The following is a 22,054-nucleotide window of genomic DNA, read 5'->3' on the forward strand; positions in this document are numbered from 1 at the left end:
ACAAGTTGGGGTGTTAAAAGGGGAGGGGGGGCGGGGGGGGGCGGGAGGAAGACAAACAAAACTTGATGTAGGCAAAAATACCTGCAACTCCACTAGCTTAACAGGCTAGAGAACCAGCTAGTCACGCTGGAGTTCGTTACTTGGCTGCTCTACCACAATGTTGTGCAACAGAAATAAAACATTTGCTCAGGCAGAGCCTGGGTTTGATAGGTTTTGCAGCATGCCCAAGAAGTTATCTCAGGCTTTTGGGAAGGGGTTTATTTTATTCTCTCTGTGTAAGGTAGACGTTGCTTTTATTTAGGAACCCGAGTAGCATTTAGTGGGAGGCTGCTTTGAAAATCCCAGCTTTAAGCACCAAGATAGGATGATCTCTGTTAAATTTTGTACTGTGTATTTCAGTTTATGGGATGGACACCTGCAGATATATATTTATACATCTAAATAAGATACAAGCTTGGAAAGTTTCACCCTGTATTTACACACTCAGAGACCATTACTTTTCAGCAGCACAGATGGCAAGCACCCTTGGGAATTTTCAGGAACTAAGTGTTTTTATTACAGCCAGCAGTGGGGGTCAGTGCTCCATGGTGCTGGTGTGGAGCACTAAGGGTACAAGAGAACCTGCTCTCACACTAACACAAGTGCTGATGTGCAGCCCCCAAGTCAAGTCTGCTCAATCACTTAGTAATAGCACAATAAACTTTAAGAGGTGAGTTGAGTGCAGGATCTCAAGTCTCCCCAGACCTGTCCTGTCTTCATTTCTTCCCTGCCTGGTTTCTCTTTGCACACGTGCCCTGTGCAAAGACATGTAGGGATAAAGCCTTATGCTAAAATATCTGCATTTACTGGCGATGAAATGGACAAAACCCCACGAGACTTGCACTGCCCTTCCATAGAGTGTGCTGCCAAGCCCTACCATCAGCAGCCTGGAAACTCTTGCTTGGCCGACGATTATTAGAAGAATAAAAATGCTCTTTTCTTCCAAAAAGGCTGCACAGCCAAGCCTCAGGAATGTTTAGGAGGAAACCTCAAGTGAACCACCATCTCTGCCAGTCACCACTAGGGGGAACACTTGCAGCAGAGTTATCTCCTGTGAAATGTGACTGCTCTCACTCCCTCCTTATCTCTCACCTGGGTTTTTATCCTTTCCTAGCCCCCTCTCTGTTCTGAGAACAAGGCTGATACATCAGAATCAGACATTAGGGCAGAGAGTGATTACAGAAGCATCACCGGTCACAGCTTAAATAAGTGAGGCGGGGCTGGGAAAGACAACAACATGCTTTAGATTGATGGGGATTTCCTAAATGGGGCTTTTCATGGGAGATTTTAACTACAGAGCTACTCTGTCCTCCCAGTGCAGATGGGATCGGGTGGCCATACGAAAGCCCAGGCACTGAGATGGATCAAAGGAAGAACCTCACATCCAACCCACTCTGAATTTCAGTGTGAGAGCAGGGAGAGGAAAGCTCAGAGTTGAATCTAGCCAAATTTGCCCTTAAGGCTCCGATCCAGAGTCAGACCCAGAAGAAGAGGGGCTGCTTCCTGGTTCAGCTGCCCACGATATTTTGGTGCCATCAAATCTGAACCTTCCACTTTGGCCATTCCTAGACCTAACTGGCAAGGGTAAATGGGCACAGAACAGGAGCAAGACTGGAAGCTGAGGTATCCCCAGCCCCCTGCCATGAATGACGGGAGGCGGCTGGGGCACATGAAGGTAAACGGGAAAGAGGCACAGAATAGAAAAAAACCCTGTGAATTAAGGCCTAAAGGGGTACAAGGTTGTCCCACAATGGTGTAAGTAGTTAGGGTCACCCTTGAGACTGCTTTATGGCACACTGACATCACAGCAACCATCAGAAAGGCCATGCTGCCCACCCTGCCAACAGGACAGAACAACTTGCCCCTGTAAAACAGGCATGGTCCAGCCAGTTACTGCACACTCCAGTGTGGGGATAGTCTACGGTATAACTGAGGGCATTTGAGGCCACGCTGGGGAGAGTTCCAGGGGAAAGGAGAGGGGCTGAGGGGCTGCAGCATGGCATGGCAGTTCACTAGGACCAAAAAAGAGGCTCAGATTCCTATGCTGCTTTCCCAAATACTCCCTCCCTTTCTGTCATGCACGTGGGAGAGCAGTTCCTCTCTGCTGTCAGCAGAACGACTTCCCTGTCAACCCTGCTAGTTAAACACATGTACTGCCACAGCTGCACTCCGTGCAACTTAGATTAGTGTCTCTGCCATGTTCCTTTTTCACATTATTTCAGATGCTGCATCTTCATCTGTGTCACCAGATTAACTGGCCTTACTGGGCAAACCCCTGACAAAGTCTGATTCTCCTGCTACTTGTTTCATTCCTCTCCCTCTTACTTCAACCTACGTTTTTTGTCCTCATTAAAAATATCCTGGACAAAGTCTCACCGCCCACCTCCTCTCTCCATAATGAAATCAGACTACTTGGCTGTGATGGGCTCTGTATTCATCCCCTCCTGGCATGCTGTATAGAGTAAGGCAGATAAGATGTATGTACAGTATGTGTCGTTACTGATCTAATTAAAATATAAGTCAATGTTATGCAGTCAGCAATCCTTCCAAGTGTGCTCAACTATGCAGGAAGAATGCGGCCATCTTAGGTGGGGAAAATCAGAAAGCACACAATCATATCAGCCTTCCCTTCATAAGTGATGATTGTATAACGGCCAAACAAGTGACACCATCGTGCTGCAGCGTAAGTCCTAATATTTAGCATAATGTGATTTCAGTTTAGTCTACATTGGTGACCTTCGTCCTGGACAGGCTGAGGATGGAAAGCTAGGGCCCTGGTGCACTGTCAGAGCAGAACAAAGAATGAAAGTGTGAGGTGGGGTAAAGCTACACACACTAACCTGTAGTGCGGTGGGGGTAGTTGCTGGATGACATCATGAATTTTAACCAATCGCTCTTCATCTGTAGCAGCAGACACAGCATCCTGGAACAAAACAACAAATTAAGGTGCGAACACTGGGCGTTTGCTAATGCAAATGAAACAGTTTGGATGGCGCGCAGTTTGCTGGCATTTAGATTTGTAGGATTTACCTTCCCACCAAAGCCTTTAGGCTGCCCCCTTCACCATGGTATCTGTGTACTGAGGAGGTGGGCCTGTGTACAACTAACATTAAAGGCAAAATTCAATGAAGCTGGCCCGGGAGCTGTAAGTTGCACCTTGATGGCACAGAGTGACTCTTTGTGCTGCAGCGAGGGTGACATTCATCCCAAAGGAGGCCAGCAACAGATGTTACACCAATGCCCTCCCTTGTTCGCTGCGCCATCTGTAGTTTCTGCTGGGGACTCCTCAAATGCTACGGGGATTCACACAATCATTCAAACCTCCAACATGCCTCCCTCCTGGTGCTGCAAGTCTAGAGCAAAGTATTGTGCCCTGCCACAACTGCACGCGGATCCCAGTAAGGGAACAGCAGAGGGCCTGGAGTGCTGGACACGAGCACAGCAGTGTGTGGCTGCTAGTTTGGGTTCAGCAGCAGGGTTGTTAGAGTAGCATGCCCAAACGGTATCTGCCCTAAGCCAATGCTTTTGAGAGCCCGGTTTTCACAGGTAACCCTTTTTAAACATAAAGGGAAAGAAAGATCTTCAGCAGGATCCATTTCAGAATCTTATATGGCCCCCGTTACCAGGCTTTACAGAACAGGTGGCTCTGTCATTCCTGTTGATCAAACCCACAATGACGTGGCCCAATCCGTGGAAACCAAGATATCGGCTTGTACTTACTGAGAACTTCTCGTACAGCTGATATGTGAGCAGGGGGTTGGGGAGCTCGCGGAAGTAGAGCTTACAGAGGGAGCCCACACAGTGGATATCTTGAATGTAAACATCTTTAGTCAAGTCGGGGATCTGCTCTGAGTCAAACTCGTGGCTAGAGATGAGAAAGGCAGACAGGGGGGAGGGGTGGCAGTGGAGAAAAACCAAAAACAAATCAGAGTCGAAGGAACACAAGAGCATGCTTCACAGAAGAAATAAATGACTTAGAGCCAAAGCCACAAGAATCACGCTTATGCTGTTGCAAATTCACGTTTTTCCAAAATGGGATGGTTTCTTACGAGGCATCATCGGTTGCGTTTACTTCTGACTGGCTAGCCCAGAAATCAGATTTCCCGTAACAAGGCAGACGCCCTTGTATTTTAAAGTGTCTATTCTCAACACTGTTGCAGGCCATTTACATCTCTAACCCCAGTGATTGTGACTGAGAGCTGCCTAGGTAAAATTCGCCGTGGGCCAAAATGAAAACTTTACCCCCTTTAAATTTCAAAGGCCTGGAAACTGAAATTATAAGCAACATTGAACATCAGGGCCTATCAACAGCTGCTGTACATCAAAACTACTGTGTGCAGAAATTCCTTGGAGGCAAGCTAGAGAGCCCAGCGAGAATGAACAGAGCCAGGAACCACATGAAGAAAACCCGTGTGCATTCCCTTGGTTTTCACAGAGAGAGGAAAAGAGAGAGAGAAACCCAAAGCACAAATGTTTATGAAATAAAAGCTGCACTGAGAGGGCCAGGGCTGGCAAGCCTTGCTTCCCACTAGAATATGTGCATGGAAATTCCTGTTTCCAATTAGCCAGGGACTAGCCGTAGTGAATCAGGCCACTGGGAGGGGTGAGTGGAGGATTGCTGTTGCTGAAGCTCACTTCTCCATGAGATGTAAATCGAACTGCCGATCCCCTACGCAGAACAAGACACTCCGAACACGGAGGTATTCAGGAATGGTTATTTCAGAATAACTGTTGCTGAATAACTCCAGGTGTAGATAAGCTCTTTGGGGAAGGAGCAGGGAGAATTTTAACAGATTATTTAAAAATGAAGTGGGATGGAATGAGGTGAAGGCAAAGGAGAATGAGTTCCTCCAGCTAGCAACCTCCACTGCAAGGGTGCGGGGTTCCTTGCCCATCTGAGATGTGCTGATGATATTCTACAAAGACAGGCAATGTCTAAGCATTGCCAAGGCCTTGTCTATTGGGAAACCTGCCCTGGTATAAACTAAGGTGGGAGTTTAAACTGATATAGTTACAATTAATGCAAATCCATGAGGACCCACTTATTTCAGACTAAGAGTGGCCTTTTTTTAAAGTTTAATTTAAATCAACTGGAAACAGGTTTAAGCCAAATCAAAATATTCTGCCCTTAAACCGAAGTAAGGACCTACACACAGGGTGTTTGCACCAGTTTAATAAACTGGTTTAAAAAGGTGATTTAAGTTAAACCAGTCACACTTTGTCACATAGACAAAGTTTGTCATTTCACTTCAGAACCTCTGTGAAAAAGAGAGAGGTGGGATTTTAAATGTTCCAGAGCTTCAGCATGCTGTTCATAAAGCAGGTGCGAGCACTGGGGAGCTGCTGTGATGGTACCTCCCCATCTGTTCTCCAAGACACCCACCGGCCTGTCATCACCGAACTCTAGGATTCTGAAACCAGAGCATTTAAATGAGCATGTGCTGGGATTCATCGAATACAATGCAATCATACCGTAGCTTCTGGATATTTGACGCAATTCCTGACAGGCGGTATATTCCATCCACAATGCCGTGTTTCTCAATGAATTCGGTGCAGCTCTTGAGGACCTGGGGGACTAAAAAGAAAAAAGGGCTAGTGTTTAGGTGACCATGTCAGATCTCATAAGCTAAGCACAGATGGGCTGCTTCCCTAGTTGCTACTTGGATGGGAAACCAAGGAGGTGTGGGAAATAAGTGCTGGTAACTGGTAGCAGGCATGCTTTCCTTTAAGTGAGTATTGAAGCATGGTGTTAGGGGGAACTGTGTTGCAGGAGATGCCATTTCTCAGCTGATACACAAAACAGGTTCTCACCAACTGTGGTTATGGAAGATCTACACTTACAAACAAGCCATGGTGTTAACGCCACTATCCTGGCCAATCTGAAATTGAGCAATTTCATTCTGTCCAGCCAAAATTCTTTCTGCAGCTTCAATTCAGCATGAAATTCTCCTCACCTACGTGGTTTAAACTGTTACGCTGTTAAAGAAATTAAAGAAATACCATGTTCTACCCCAGGGTTACCTGCATTTTTATGATTAGTAATTTGATCTCTGTATGTGCAGGGCACTGATGCATTTGAGCATCCCAGGATTTAGAAAGCTACATGACACAATGAACCCACTGAAACCGCAGTGCAAAACTGGGTACAAAGGAAGACCCAGATAAGGCTGGACTGAAAGTAAGACCCAGTGATCAGGGTTACAGTAACATTCAGGCCACTTCACCAACCAGTTCTTTCCAGATGGCTTCCCAATACAACTGAACTTCCACCATGGGATCTAGCTATCCATCCCGCTAGATTTAAGGGAGGAGCAATTTCCCCTTTAACAGGGAAATGAGACTTGATATGATCCCAGACAGGAAATTAGGATCAGACCCATCTAAGCATCATCAAATCCTCATGGGAAAACTCAGATTTTTGTGGATTCCTCAGCAGGAGACGTTCTTGCCATAGCTCCTACAATGATCTAGATTTATTCTTACACAAGATGCCAACTCTTATCAATTTGCCATGTGACACAGATTGTGAATAGGTCATGTGGCAAATTCCCTTATATTAAGTAATATATACCAACTGCCAGGAACACTTGAACTTAGATGCCCTATTCCTCCTCCCCACCCCCCAACCACTCTACTGCTGTTCTGCTTCACATCAGGCACAGAAGCAAATAAACAACCTGGGCAAGGAAAGGAGCAGACATTTTCGGTGGCTCCCTAGAAATAAACAGATGCATCTCAGACTAATGTACCATGAAACATAGGACAGTCTGCAATTTGGTGTTTTACCTTCTATATTCACAGTATCTCAAGCTGCTTTCCAGAGACTGTTGGGCAAATGGAGCCCCTTCTACTCCATAGAGCCTTGGAAATAAAATCCTTCTTTACAGAGCAAGGCATTGACCAGAACTGGCTACCTCCTGCTCAAACCTGTAAGTGCCTTGGGATCTTCACCTTCCGCTAAAGGACAACCTAGAGGAGTGGTTCTCAACCTTTCCAGTCTCCCTTTCAGGAAGCTCATTTGTCTTGTGTACCCTCAAGTTTCACCTCATTTAAAAACTATTTGCTTACAAAATCAGACAAAAATACTAAAGAGTCCCAGCTCGCTGTTACTGAACAATTGCTTCCTTTCTCATTTTTACCATATAACTATAAAATAAATCAATTGGAATATAAATATTGTTCTTACATATCAGTATATAGAGCAGTATAAACAAGTCATGGTCTGTATGAAATAGTAGTTTGTGCTGACTTTGCTAGTGCTTTTCATGTAGCCTGTTGTAAAGCTAGGCAAATCTCTAGATGAGTTGATATAACCCCTGGAAGATCTCCAGGTACCCCTAGGGATACACGTACCCCTGGCTGAGAACCCTGACCTAGAATACCGGCCCGAGCTGCCTAACCAAAATCCGGTGTCACAGAGAACAAACTTGGCATGTTTCCATGGCTTTGCGCTCCTGGGGTTCCTCTAGCTGTATAAACAGACAGCATGGGGAGTACTGTATGTAAGTCATAATTAGACTGCAGGAGCAGCCTGTTCTGACACTTTGGGTTGTTGTTTTTTTTCCTTCCTTGACTTGATGCAAAGAGTGGGATATAGTCCCAGCAATACATTTACTGCACTGGCTTATTCACCATACCAAGAGATTGGATCGTGCTGTTAGAGTCAGCATGGGGCAAAAACACAAAATCAAAGTACCATGGGCCCAGCCACACCAGAAATTCCACCGGATCAGGCTATGTGTTCGTCTCCTGACCTGGCTACCGCATTGATCCATCCTGTAGCAGAGATGGGACACTGAACATCTACTGATCTGTGCTAAAGCTCTGGATGCAGCATGGCTTGGAGATGTGGTTAAAAACACGTGGTTAATTAGCTCCCCTGACATAACTGTAGTTAAAAAGGGTCTTTTGCTGGCAGGATGACCTTAGTTTGCTATTAAAAAAAAAAGGGGGGGGGGGGCCCCCACAGGAAGATTACATGAGTGTTTTTAATTTTTCCCCTCCAACCCCCATCTTTCCTCAGTCCCTGGTAGCTGCATGTTTCTGGTACCAACAAGAAATATGAAATTGCAGTAAAAACAGCCAAAGCTAATACTAAAGCTGCCTACCAAAAATCTGACAATAGAGAGGCAGTTGGTGTCCTGAGACTACTCCCTATCACGATGACTAGTACTGTCTCTGAGTGCTTGGGCTCCTGCTGTCTGCATCTGTCTCTTGCCTTATACTTATTGTGAGCACTTTGGGGCAGGGACCATCTGTTTGTACAGCACCTAGTACACCATGAGGCCCTGATCCATGACAGGAGCTCCCAGGCGTCACCATAATTCAAATAAATAATAACAAAAGCTTAACAACGTGCACTGTTTTTATTCCCTTTCTGGGCAATATCATGTCCAACCTCCGGACACCAGATAATCCCCCTTCAGGGAAACAACTCAAAGAAACAACCACCTCACCTGCACTTCAGGGTGCTAGAGTTAATTGATAATTGCTGCATTTAAACATCCACATCCTGTGAGGCCCTGAGCAACTTGTGGATCGCCTGCTCCCGGATCAGGCATCCCATTCCCACCTCTCCCTCCCTTTGCCGGCCCCAAGTGACTGACATTCCAGGCACTGAACCAGAGAAGCCTGGGAATGTGGAAGCATTACCAAAGGAGACCCCAGCATGTTTTATCACTGGGGTGACTCAAGGAATTTTTCAGCTCATTCTTCAGCATCTCCCAGTGGGTTTGAGAGTTTTACAGCATCTCTCCTTGGGCTTTTATTTTCTTTACTCATGGACTAAAAGGGTTAATTCTTCCCCTGAGGATGAAGTGAAAGTTTTATAGCTCTCATTTTCAAGGGTGTTTTAATTCATCTTGAAATCAGACCCTTTACAGTCCTCTAACCTCGCTTCGTTTTCCCCTTTTAATCTTTCATAACCTTAGCCGCTGTCTTTTTGGTTGTTGTTGGATGTTGGTTTTTTTTTGTGTGCGTTACTGGAATCTGAATTATTTGTTCAACCTGGGGAATGAGACCTCCCACCGAGTTCCCCTGCAGCAATGTCATTTTTACAGTATTTCAGCAATCAGGTCAACTACTGCACAAGCCAGGGCCTTTTGGCTGGTTAACGGACCATATCGCCTAGAACTGCAGCTGCTCAGCTGAATTCCCCTAGAGCGAATGACTGTAAAAAGTTAAATGATCGTTCGAACAGGAACAATGAATATAAATTGAACTGTTGTACATACTGTAGCTAACCTTCTAAACAAACGCTGTCAAACTATGGCTGTCATTAAGTTCCAATATTGTCTAAGAAGCTTAGCAAAAAGCAATTAAATGAAGGAGCAAGACGGTAAGGCAGTGAGATGGGAAGATAACAACTAATAATTGTTCTCCGTTAGGAACCCACATACCATTGGTAGACACATCCCCAACAGCTGATGAAATACTACAGCTATTTTTACTCCCACTTCCCTCTCCATCTTATTTTGGATGTCATAGGGAAGTCTACACTGCAATTAAGACACCCAAAGGTAGCCCGTGCCAGCTGACTCACCTCTAACTACAGTTTACTGAAGGTACTTTGTGTGCTTTTCATTGAAGCTGGCTGAAATTTTTGGAAGATACGGAATTTTTAAAAATCGTCAAAAAACACAAACTCACTCTCACAAAATTGTTACCATTTTGCAACCAGCTCTGCTTTTCAGCTGTTTAGCCATTTTAGTTTCAGCAGCCTATTTTTCCTTCTTTAAACCTGCCCTCCCAGCTGTCCTGCTCACGTAAAGGCACAATTGCATGGGGATGCACTTCTATATCAAGGTGAGATTTGAAAGTGTGAATTACTCCCTTTTTATTACCCCATCCATGCCAAGCCAGAAAGTGGCCTGCAGGTGACGTTTTATAAGCATGCAGTCCCATTCCACCCTCTACTCTTACATACTCAGATAACTTTACTCATCTCCTCCCGCAGTTCACTCCTAAATCCTGAGCCTAACATCCTCCCTTGAGCTACCAAACTTTAAAAATAAAAGATCAATCCACAAACATGGACTTCCTTCAAGATGCTGTAGGGTTTGCAAGAAATGACCCACGTTAAAAATACACATATTACTAAAGAACGAAGATAAAGTCTAAGTCAACTAGACTACTTCCTGGCAATATATCTCTCTTATCTGACAGAGTGACTTTTGTACTGTAGGTCTTAAGGTAATGGCAAAGAGGGTTATAAAATAGAAATGAGACAGCTACAAGAGCAGAGAGAGACCTTGTGGTGCCTAGGAATGGAATCCGCTTTCTACAATGAAATCTGCTTAAGGCTGGATGGTCTTGTTGCTCCACTAAGGAAAGCACTTAACCACACATGCTTAAGCCCCACTGACATTTATGGGACTTAAGCATGTGCTGTATGTGCTTACCTGAAGCCTCAGGCTCTGTCTACACTAGACAGTCGTACCACTAACTGTACAGTAATCAGTGCACCCTTTCCCAGCCTTGAGTATGGATGCCGTTATAAAGTCGTTTTGTACAGGAAGGGGAATAACTGTACTAGTATAAGGCACCTTTATACTGGTGTAAATGTGTCCACACTAGGGCTTTTATCGGTACAACTATTTTGATTTAAAACAAAACAAAAAAACCAAAACAAAAAAAAACACCCCTTTAACAGCAATAGTTATACCAGTAAAACTTTCAAGTGCAGACCAGGTCTTAGTGTTCCATGGACAGGTCCCTAAAACTTACTGCACGAAAAAAAATTAATTAAAGAGAACTAAAATACCATTCTTGACATCTAAACAGAGGAGAAGACATATGAGCTGTTGCTGTACAGCATGAAATATTTCTTCCCATGTTTTATTCTCCTCATGGCACTGGTATTTCAAAATGCAAATTAATTACCAAGCCCCTTGTGTCCTCTGCGTAGGTGAGGCATAAGGAATTTCTCTTATCAAGGTTGTTACTTTCAGCCGCTCCAAAGAAGGCAGGCTGGAAAGGAGTGGAGGGAGTTTTCCTTTTAGTAATTTTAATAGCTTGTGTGTCCTCTCAATCCCCCCTTCATACAGCTCAGAAGATCCCCTCTCAAAGAGCAGTAAAACCACAGTGGGGCCTCGTCACAATGCTAAGCTGAGCCAAAAGGAGCGTGGGATTCATTGGTTTGAAAGAGGGCAAGGACACAAGTGCCCATCGACTATGGAAACTGGACCGAAATAACTCAAAACCGTTGACCTTCAAAGATACCAACGCTCACCTTTTTAGTGGTGCCCTTGGAGAGATGAGTGCGCCTGTGCAAGGTGGGGTCCCCACCAATTTTCTGCTGTATGGGTTAGCTGGTTATTGCTATCATAGGGTGGAGTTTGCTGCTGGATTCAGCTTCTAGGTTATGATTTCTGTGTCAAGGGCACATAGGGACAGATTTCCAAAGTGATACAGGTGCCCAGAGATGCAGCTAGGCACCTAGTGAGATTTACAAAGGTGCTTAAGTGAATCAGGTGCCTAACTCACATTGACTTTCCATGGGAGTTAGGCTCCTAACTTGCTTAAATGCACTTTCACAGTCCTATCAATCTAAGGAAGCAAATATATATATAAATACATAAAAATAGGCCACACAAAATATGTATTATTATTCCCTTTTTGAAGATTGGGAAAGTGAAGCAGAGATGTTAAGTAACCTGCCCAAAGGTCACAGAGGAAGTATAAGAGATGGGATTAGAGCTCAGGTGTGCACTGTTCCCAGTCCTTTGTTCAGACCACAAGATCACACCTAAGTTTCACTAAACTCTGTCTCTCTCTCTGATCTCCCTTTATAATATCATTTATAATATTTATAATATCATTACATCATTACAGATCATCCCCAAATGACTGCATATATCTGATGTCAACCAGCAGGTTCCAGGATATAAAATACCAGGCCACACATTGAAATCAGCAGTAAAATCTAGCCAAACAGAACAGCAATATAAACAAAGGGGCTGGAAGGCATTAGAACCCACAAGAGAAAAAAGCTGAAGTGGGCTGTAAAACTATTCCAAACAGCCTCACCAAATGACTGCCCCATAATGCACCTTTACAAGTCACTTCCTCCAGTTTACAAAGTGTATGTGGAATTGTGATAAATACCATTTCAAACAGATTTACACAAAACTGTATAAGAAGACAACATTTCTGTAGTGTGCCAGATAATACTGACAGGAAATGAGTATTAAGGGTCATAAGAGACAGATGGAATAAGTCTGGTCTGATAAATGCATGGTGCAAGTCACAGAGAATAAATGTGTCAGTCGCCTTGTGTCCTGGTTAATGACTTCTCAGTCTCAGAAAAGCCACTTGAAAGCATCCAGGGAAAAACTTTTCTTTGTGTTTAAAAAATAAATAAATAAATAAATAAAAAAAAATTGCTGCTTAAACAAATCCATTGATGTTGGTTGCTAAGATTCAAACCTGAAGTGTTTTGGAACTAAACTCCAGGATTTTTACACTTTCACATGATTAGTGTTATTTACTATTTGTATTACAGTAGCACCCAATGTGCTGGATGCTCTGCAAGCATAACAAAGACAGTTTCTGTAGCGAAGACCTTGCAGTCTAAATGCATTCATCTTTAAAATGGCAGTTTCATAGAAAAATCTCTAGACTGAAAACAATTAGCCATAAAGGTCAGTTTGTGAGTAAAGATTACACTTGGGCCTCTGTAACATTTCAAAGATACACTGGGCAAGTGAATTTCACAGACTGTTCACATTTTTAACATATTTATGCAATTTTTAAAAAGAGAAAGAAAACAGAAGCAAGACACATTTGTGGTTTTACATAGCTTTCTATTTTTTTAATTGATTTTTGACTTATTGCTTATTTGCAGTTTTCCGCATTGTTTTCTTATTCTCCAATAAAAGCAAGAAGAGGCAGCGTAAACAGGGCCAATGCAGGTCGTAAGTGTTAGGACCTCAAGGCAGGACTAAACCAGACTTACAGTAGGATTAGATTATTCTAACCCCTAAAAGCAAGGCCCCGAATTGTGGTTATCCTCAAGTTGGCCAAGATTCAAGGGCAGCCAGCCAGACATCTATTGTAATTAAAAATTAACAACAAAATCAAGGGACTAATGAAATGAACGTGAAGAACCGAAGAGATGACATATAGGTTGCAAGGTCTGAGCTAAAGGAAAAATGAGAATGGAGCTGGTTTTACTCTGCCCACACAGAGCATCCCCGCTGAAATGTTGCCTCAGATGATCCTTTCTTGTTCTAACCTGTTTTAAAATAATTATAATAATTAATGGAGCTGTCCTATCTCCTAGAACTGGAAGGAACCTTGAAAGGTCATCGAGTCCAGCCCCCTGCCTTCACCTGCAGGACCAAGTACTGATTTTGCCCTAGATCCCTAAGTGGCCCTATCAAGGATTGAACTCTCAACCCTGGGTTTAGCAGGCCAATGCTCAAACCACTGAGCTATCCCTCCCCTTTTACTAACCGTATTCTTCCCGTTTGGAAGCCTGCAACAATTTATCACTGAAAATATTATATAAACAATGGGGATCTGGCGAATCATAAGGAAGCTGGGATCCCTGGTGATGATAAACCACCAACGGCACTAGAACAGGCGGTGATGTCATCAGAAACTCCAAGGAGGCAGGATTGTCTTGGTTTAAAAGCCTTCCCTTGGAAGTGAGTGGAGTTGAGAAGGCTTAGAACATGGCAGGCTAAGGACCCTGTCTCCTACAGAGGTTCAGGCTGAAACTTTCAAGACCATATAGGGGATTTGGATATCCAGTTCCTGCTAAAATTAAATCCCCCTACGTGATTTTGAAAACTGCAGTCTCAATTTTTAAACCCTATACATTTCCCTCTCAAAAACGGTTTCAAATAGAAGGAAGACAAAAAAAAAAAAAAAATCAACTGCATCAATATATATTGTCCCTGTTTCAGCAGTAAGGTCGAGGAGAGGTTACTCACCTTGTGCAGTGACTGGAGTTCTTTGATGTGTGTGCTCCACTTCAGGTGCGCATGCACCTTACACCATTGATTGCAGATTTTTGGTAGCTGCGTCCGTTCAGCCCATGCCCTACTCATCCTCCTGCCCCGCACTGAAGCTATATAGGGCTGGGTGAGCAAACCATCCTCAGTTCCTTCTCTGCCGCAAAGTCCCACAGAGAAACTCTGAAGCAGTGGGGAAGAAAGGTGGGTAGTGTGGCACCATCTTGAAGAACTCCAGTTACTGCACAAGGTGAGAAACCGCTCCGCCTTCTTCTTCGAGTCATGTCCCTGTTGGTGCTCCACTTCCAGTGACTCCCTAGCAGTATCCCCTTAACAAGGTGGGCGGTTCAGAACAGAGTCCAGCACTGAAGAGAGGGCTGTGTTGCCTATTGCAGCATCTGATTTAGCAGCGTGAACCAAAGTGTAATGGCTAGAAAACGTATGTACCATGTACCAAGGTTCATGTTGCAGCTCTGCAGATTTCTGCAACTGGAATGTCCTTGACTGGACTTCAGACGTAGACTGTGATCTAGTAAAACGTGCAGCCACTCGTAGGGGAGGTTAAGAACTTACCTGGGAGGTAAGAACCCAAAATGATTATCTGGTTGGATATGCACCAATTCCAAAGCTTTATTTTTGCAGTGCAGTGCAAGGGGGAACACACTCCTCCCTGATGACTGATATAATACGTACAAGCTATGTTGTCCCTCATGAACTTGATTTACTTGTTTTTGATTAGGGGAAGAAAGTGGTGGCCAGCATTTATGACTGCCCTCAGTTCTAGCAGATTGATGTGCAAGCATTGTTCTTGTTGTGACCATTTGCCTTGGGCTGCATGAGGGCCCAAATGTGCTCTCCATCCCAAGAGAGAAGTGTCCACTGTTATCATGACTTATAGGGGTATTCTGGATGAACAGGATTCCTGCACAAACCCAGGAAGTCCTTTCACTAAATGAGTGACTGACAGTAGGACCCAGCTGAGTACAGAAACCTGTTTGTTGGGCACATAAATTATCCTTGGCCATACCTGGAGACTTCGATAACCTGACCTTCTGTGTTACAAAAATGCAAGTTGTCATCTTCGGTGCAGACATGGCCTTTCTGGGACTTGAGGACTGAGCAGCATTCTTTGGGAAATGTTCTTTAGAGCGAGAAACCCGTCAGAAGGGAGATAAGCCTTGACCGTCATCGAATTCAGAAACTCACCCTGACTACTGGGTGGCTGAGACTCTTGACCATACCATCAAAACTGGTGCTTGGAAGACACTGGCGGCTGGGATAAAGCAGTCAAGGTAGTCGTCGTCTTTTTCTAAAAATCCCAACCACTTAGCTGGCAGTTCAGATGGTCTACAGAAGATAGAAAATTGAGTAGGACGGAATCTTTGTGAAGATGAAGAACTGCTGAATTTCCTTTTATTTGTAGGCATATATATATCCCCAAGGATCTAAGTGTAGCCCAAAAGTCCTTTAAGGCATGAAGTGAGTCGCCTGCACAGAGCTTGTGGCCATTAAATGGTAAGGCCTCAATGGTTGATTGAACTTCCTGGGGGAAACTAGACAGCTGAAGCCAGGAAGCTCATCTCATTGCCATTGTGGCAGAAATAGACCTGGCTGCAGGGTCAGCCACATCAAGTGAAGCCTGCAAAGATGCCTTCGTCAAGAGCTGACCTCCTGTATTATGACACTAAACTGATCTCGATGTTCCTGTGGTAAATGGCCAATAAAAGCATTATTAAACTTCTCATAATTCAGGTAGTCACATTTTGACATCAGTGCCCGATGATTCGTAATCCTGAACTGTAACTGTTGCTGAAGAGTAACCAAAAAGGTCCAGTTACTTCTGGTCCTTGTTATATGGGGTAGCTTTACGAATATGCCATCTCTGCCTTTTATTACCTGCATCCACAACCAGAGAATTTGGTGCCAGGTATGGAAACAAAAACTCAATCTCTGTCTGGTACATAGTATTTTTTTTATTGGAACACTGGCATGTAGGGGGTCCCGCTGCTGGAGTTTGCCACATGGTCTTGGCTGGCTCAACAAGCGCATCATTAATTGGCAGTGCCAACTGTGCTGAAGCAGAAGCATGCAATATGTCCACGATGGGAAGCCCGGACTTCCTTCAGAGGAATCTGAAGCATGTCCACGACCTACTTCTCCAGAGTCTGGAACTGCCAAAGGTCATCACCTAATGATGGCAATACTGCCTTATCAGGCTATGAAGAAGCAATATTTGTAAGGGGAGGGGCGGGGGTTTCACCTTCTTGTTGGCCCTCACCTCTTGCTCCTTAAAGGTCTCCTCTACTGATTCGGCAGGGGAGAGATCGAAGGTACCGAAGAAGAGGTCTTCCAAGTTCCTTATGAAACTGAATTGGGGCCCTCAAAATTGCTGGCAGTACATTGCCCATGGGGCTACTGAAGACCAATGAGGAAGACTCTAAGGCATGGGGGGGGGGGGGGGGAGATGGGTAGACATTGTTGGTTCTCCCAGGTATTAACAAGAAGGGGTCTTGTATCCTGCCTTCCTTGCATCTGCAAAGGGGAATAACGTCTCCTCAAGTAAACTGGAGAACCTTGAACTGACAGTTCTGAGTCTCAGTCCGAATGCTCCTTCACATATTGTACAGGAGGTGACCATCCTTCTTCCCTGAAGAGGCTCGGGAAGTAATGAACCTCACTACAATACGTGCATTCAGTAACCCTGCAGATCTCTGTTCCGAGATGTGTCTGGAGGTTGCAAAGGGGGGAGACTCAGGCTCATTCGGGACCATGAGGTCTTTAGGGTACCAGAACTCCTGTGGTACCAGGAATACAACAGACCTTGGTACAGGCAATGTGGTTGTTCCCGATGATGCTGTCCGGGGTGCTGATGACGGTATTAAGGGTACCATAGATTCCAGTGTGGCTGCTCTCTTGCTAAAGTGTATGCTGATGGTAGTCATAATAGTAGTCTTCAGTACTGTGCCCTTTATTGCTGAGGCATGGGACTTAGGTGAAGTCTTAGAGTGCTTCACAGTACCTGAAGCCTCAATAACACCCTTCTTGGGCTTGAGGTCTCCAGTGACTGAATCTTCTTTGAGGAGGAACTCTCTATTCTGATCCCCTCCTTGGTCTTTGAGTGGGAAGCCCTTGGTACCGAAGGCGCGGTTATAGGTACCTCATTCATGGAGAGTGTCAGAGACCAGGGTCTCGACACTGCCTTCATCTGAAGCTCTCAGTGGCCATGATCTTGATGCAGACAGGGAACTAACAAAAGTAGTGTGTCCTTGTTCAAGAGGGTTCTCTGCATCTGGATCCAAAGTCAGTTTTAAGGCTTGCTCCTTCATTAATAATCTATATTTAATTTCCCTCTTTTTCAGGATCTTCTCTTAAAAGAAGTGCAAATCTTGCACTTGCTTGGCATATGCAAGTCTCCCAAGCAATGAACACACTGAGAATTCCTATTCCTGTTGCTCAACAGGAGAAGCACCTGTTAAACCCAGGGAGCTCAGCATCCCAGAGACAAGAAAAAAATGGTTTTGACCCCCACGATAAGAGGAAAAACAATTTATTTATTTTTTAAGAAAGAAGAAAACAGGATCAACAGTTCCAACAACTATAAAGTAATAGGAATCTTATAAACTAACCAAAGAACTAACTCTATATACTATATTCTAACTCTAACGAGAAAAACTGGCATACACTAAACTCAGTCTCTGGCTGAAGGCGGTTGAGAAGCAACTACGGACGGTCTCTCATGTAGCCCTATCTAGCCTCAGTCTGGGACACGAGAATGTGTAGGGTGCCTGCATGGACTGAATGGGCACTGCTACCAAAAATCTCTGATCAAAGGTGCAGGGGCATGCGCCCCTGAAATGGAGCACCCACAGGGACACTGCTCCAAGAAGAATATTTATTATTGTTAATAACACATCACTGCCGCATTCCAAAAGTGTTCTGCCCATTTAGACACACACAACCTGTTCATAACAACCTTGCATCCATATTTAATAATAAAATAAATAAAAATATCTAGCTCTTTTAAGAGCACTTTTCATCTTGAGTTTTCAAAGCCCTTTATGAATGAGGTCAGGATCATTATCCCCATTCTACAGATGGGAAAACTGTGGCACAGAGTGTGCAGTCTCCACATTTACAATTAATTTTAGGATTCACACAGGAAGTTTCATTTCTAAGGCCTTGTCTACACTGCCACTTACAGCGCTGAAACTTTCTTCCCTCAGGGATGTGAAAAAACACCCCCTGAGCGATGTTTCAGAGCTGTAAAGTGGCAGTGTAGACAGTGCTGTAAAGTGGCATGGCTCCCAGCGCTGGTAGCTATTCCCCTCGCAGAGGTGGTTTTATTATAGAACTTTAACGTCGGCTGTGTAGACAGACTCTAATTCTCCTTAAGAGCAAATAAGTATGCTGCATAGGCACTGCAATGCACGGCATACCCAACTCCCTCCTGAACACACGTATCCCTTGTAAATAGGATTTTTCACATCTGGAGAGGAGCTTGGTGGATGTGCTTTCGGAAAGACACACTTCGCTTCCATCCCTATCTATGCCATAATGGGAAGAACGAAGATGCTTCCCTTATCAAGGACTATACTATGCTCAGAGTGCTGTGGGTTGCCACTCCATAAAATTCTGCAGCATGGCAGATGTCAGCAGAGCAGAACAAATTGGGTCTCTCTCCTGGCTGATGAAGAAAGAACTACTCCCTAACAAGCTTGGGCTGCTTCCAAATGACTTCATCGGTGGGGGAAAGGTATTTAAAAGCTAAAGTCGTCGCACACTAGAATTAAATGGAGGCACACATCCCATTAGCATGGAAGTGACCATAATTGAATTGATCCGCACAATAAAAACCAATATACCTCAACACATTCATTATTTGTAGAGATAAATCTGAAACAGAAACCTTGAACGCAACAGCCCCCAAATCGATAAAGTTGACAGCTGAAGTTAAAGACAGCGAGAAAGGACAGAGAGAGGAGACAGCCTTTGTATCTGTATGAAATGTGTGTATCGTCATAATCTAGTATCACAAGTGGAAACCACTAACAGATATTAGCTGCAGTTGTTTCACTGAGACATACTCAAGTATGTACCCACAAATCAACAGCATGGGCTAGAGTTTAGAGCACAGCAATGGGAGTTGGAAGGCTTGGATTCTTGACTCTTCCACTTGCTTACTCTATAGCATGGGACAAGTTACTTAATCTCCCTGACTCCGTTTCCGTATTGGTAAATGGGAGTAATGCTACCTGGGATGTTGTGAGGACTTATTAGTTAATGTTTGTAACGCACGTTTAGCATATGAAGCGCTCAATAAATGGTACACATTACATCACCACCACCACCCAAATAAGACCTTGCTCTGCATTTGAAAGGGTAAAAAACCTTTATTTAGAAAATGTTTGTCCTGGATTCTTAGCAGTGATGGGAAGGATGACCTTAGGGCTAAAACACTGGATTTAGGAGATGTGGGTTCAATTCTAGAATCTGCCCAGACTTCCTGTGTCACCTCGGGCAGATCATTTAGGAGCCTAAGTCCCACTGACTTTCAAAGAGATTTCCTTGGGCTCCCAAGTGTGTCTTTTGAAAATGGGATTTAGGTGTTTTTGAAAATGTTACCCTTAATCCCTCCATGCCTCAGCTCCACATCCGCAAAATGGGTATAATGATACCTTCTGTCTCCCATAAGAACAGCCATACTGTGTCAGACCAAAGGTCCATCTAGCCCAGTATCCTGTCTTCTGACAGTGGCCAATGCCAGGTGCCTCAGGGCTTGTCTTCACTACCCACCCGGATCAGCGGGTAGAAAGCGATCTCTCGGGGATCGATTTATCGTGTCGGGATGCAATAATCGATCCCCGAATCGACGCGCGTACTCCACCAGCCCAGGTAGGAGTAAGCACTGCTGCCGGGGGAGCCGCGGCGGTCGATTTGCCGCCGTCCTCACAGCGGGGTAAGTCGGATCAGATACGTCGAATTCAGCTACGCTATTCCCGTAGCTGAATTTGCGTATCTGAAATCGATCCCCCCCCTCCGTAGTGTAAACGTAGCCTCAGAGGGAATGAACAGAACAGGTAATCATCAAGTGATCCATCCCCTGTCGCCCATTCCCCGCTTCTGGCAAACAGAGGCTAGGGACACCATCCCTGCCCATCCTGGCTAATAACCATTGATGGACTTATCCTCTATGAATGTATCTAGTTCTTTTTTGAACACTGTTTTAGTCTTGGCCTTCACAACATCCTCTGGCAAAGAGTTCCACAGGTTGACTTGTGCGTAGTGTGTAGAAATACTTCCTTTTGTTTCTTTTAAACCTGCTGCCTATTAATTTCATTTGGTGACCCCTAGTTCTTGTGTTATGAGAAGGAGTAAATAACACTTCCTTATTTACTTTCTCCACATCAGTCATTGCTTTTATAGACCTCTGTCATATCCACCATTAGTCATATCTTTTCCAAACTGAAAAGTCCCAATCTTATTAATCTCTCCTCATACAGAATCTGTTCCATACCCCTAATAATTTTTGTTGCCCTTTTCTGAACCTTTTCCAATTCCAATATATCTTTTTTGAGATGGGGAGACCACATCTGCATGCAGTATTCAAGATGTGGGCATACCATGGATTTATATAGAGCCAATATGATATTTTCTGTCTTTAATTTAATTAATTTAATTAATTAATTTTTAATTAATGGAGATATCCTATCTCCTAGAACTGGAAGGGACCTTGAAAGGTCATCGAGTCCAGCCCTCTGCCTTCACTAGCAGGACCAAGTAGTGATTTTGCCTCAGATCCCTAAGTGGCCCTCTCAAGGATTGAACTCACAACCCTGGGTTTAGCAGGCCAATGCTCAAATCACTATCCCTTTCTTAATGACTACTGCTGCACATTGAGTGGATGTTTTCAGAAAACTATCCACAATGACTCCAAGATCTCTTTCTTGAGTGGTAACAACTAGGTTAGACCCCATCATCTTATATGTATAGCTGGGATTATGTTTTCCAATGTGCATTTACTTTGCATTTATCAACACTGAATTTTATCTGCCATTTTGTTGCCCTATCACCTAGTTTTGTGAGATCACGCTGTACCTCTTCACAGTCTGCCTGGGACTTAACTCTCTTGAGTAGTTTTGTATCATCTGCAAATTTTGCCACCTCCCTGTTTACCCCTTTTCCCAGATCATTTATGAATATGTTGAATAGGACTGGACCCAGTACAGACCCATGGGGGACACCACTATTTACCTCTCTCCATTCTGAAAACTGACCATTTATTCCTACCCTTTGTTTCCTATCTTTTAACCAGTCACCAGTCCACGAGAGGACCTTCCCTCTTATCCCATGACAGATTACTTTGCTTAAGAGCCTTTGGTGAGGGACCTTGCCAAAGGCTTTCTGAAAATCTAAATACACTATATCCACTGGATCCCCCTTGTCCACATGCTTGTTGACCCCCTCAAAGAATTGTTGTAGATTGGTGAGGTATGATTTCCCTTTACAAAAACGTGTTGATTCTTCCCCAACAAATTATGTTCATTTCCCACCTTTTGTCTCTCTTGCCTATTTAGTTAGACAAGCACTTTGGGGCAGGGGCTGTCTCTCACTAAGTGTATGTACAGCACCTATCATAAAGGAGTCCTAATACTCGTTGACCCGTCTAGTGCTAACAAAAAACAGATAAACAAACAGGACCCTGTCTCCCATACAATTACTAGCACTCATTTGTCATTCACGGGGGACAGATTATTTCAATATTAAAATATTCCTCTGTTGCCTCTATTACAAACATTATATTTTTATTTCTCTCCCTCCCCCTGCAATTTGCCCAAATAGTGTGCAATGTAACCTGCTGGCCCAAACCCAATTATACAAGAACAACACATTGCAGCCATATACGAAATGGATAAAGTCAACAACAACCAACTACTGACCCCACCCAACTGCAACAGACGCTCACTACACAGACACCTCCCTTAAAAAGAAGTCAGAGTAAATAGATGGATTATGCCCTGAAGGGTGACAGACACAGGTTCTGTCATGCCAACAAGAAA

General features: G+C 44.1%; 1 protein-coding gene across 2 annotated transcripts in view; it reads right to left on the reverse strand.

Moving 5' to 3' along the window:
* The window catches only part of ARHGAP32 (Rho GTPase activating protein 32), a 267,273-nt gene that overhangs the window by 19,003 nt on the left and 226,216 nt on the right, over nucleotides 1-22,054 (reverse strand). For both annotated transcript variants that reach the window (XM_034754531.1, XM_034754532.1), the window contains 3 exons: nucleotides 5,512-5,614; nucleotides 3,760-3,904; nucleotides 2,880-2,962 (listed from right to left, as the gene is read on the reverse strand). In XM_034754531.1, the coding sequence (XP_034610422.1) occupies nucleotides 2,880-2,962; nucleotides 3,760-3,904; nucleotides 5,512-5,614 (331 nt within the window). The remainder of the gene's footprint in view (nucleotides 1-2,879; nucleotides 2,963-3,759; nucleotides 3,905-5,511; nucleotides 5,615-22,054) is intronic.

This window comes from Trachemys scripta, chromosome 21 (genome assembly GCF_013100865.1).
Source record: "Trachemys scripta elegans isolate TJP31775 chromosome 21, CAS_Tse_1.0, whole genome shotgun sequence".
NCBI lineage: Eukaryota > Metazoa > Chordata > Testudines > Emydidae > Trachemys > Trachemys scripta.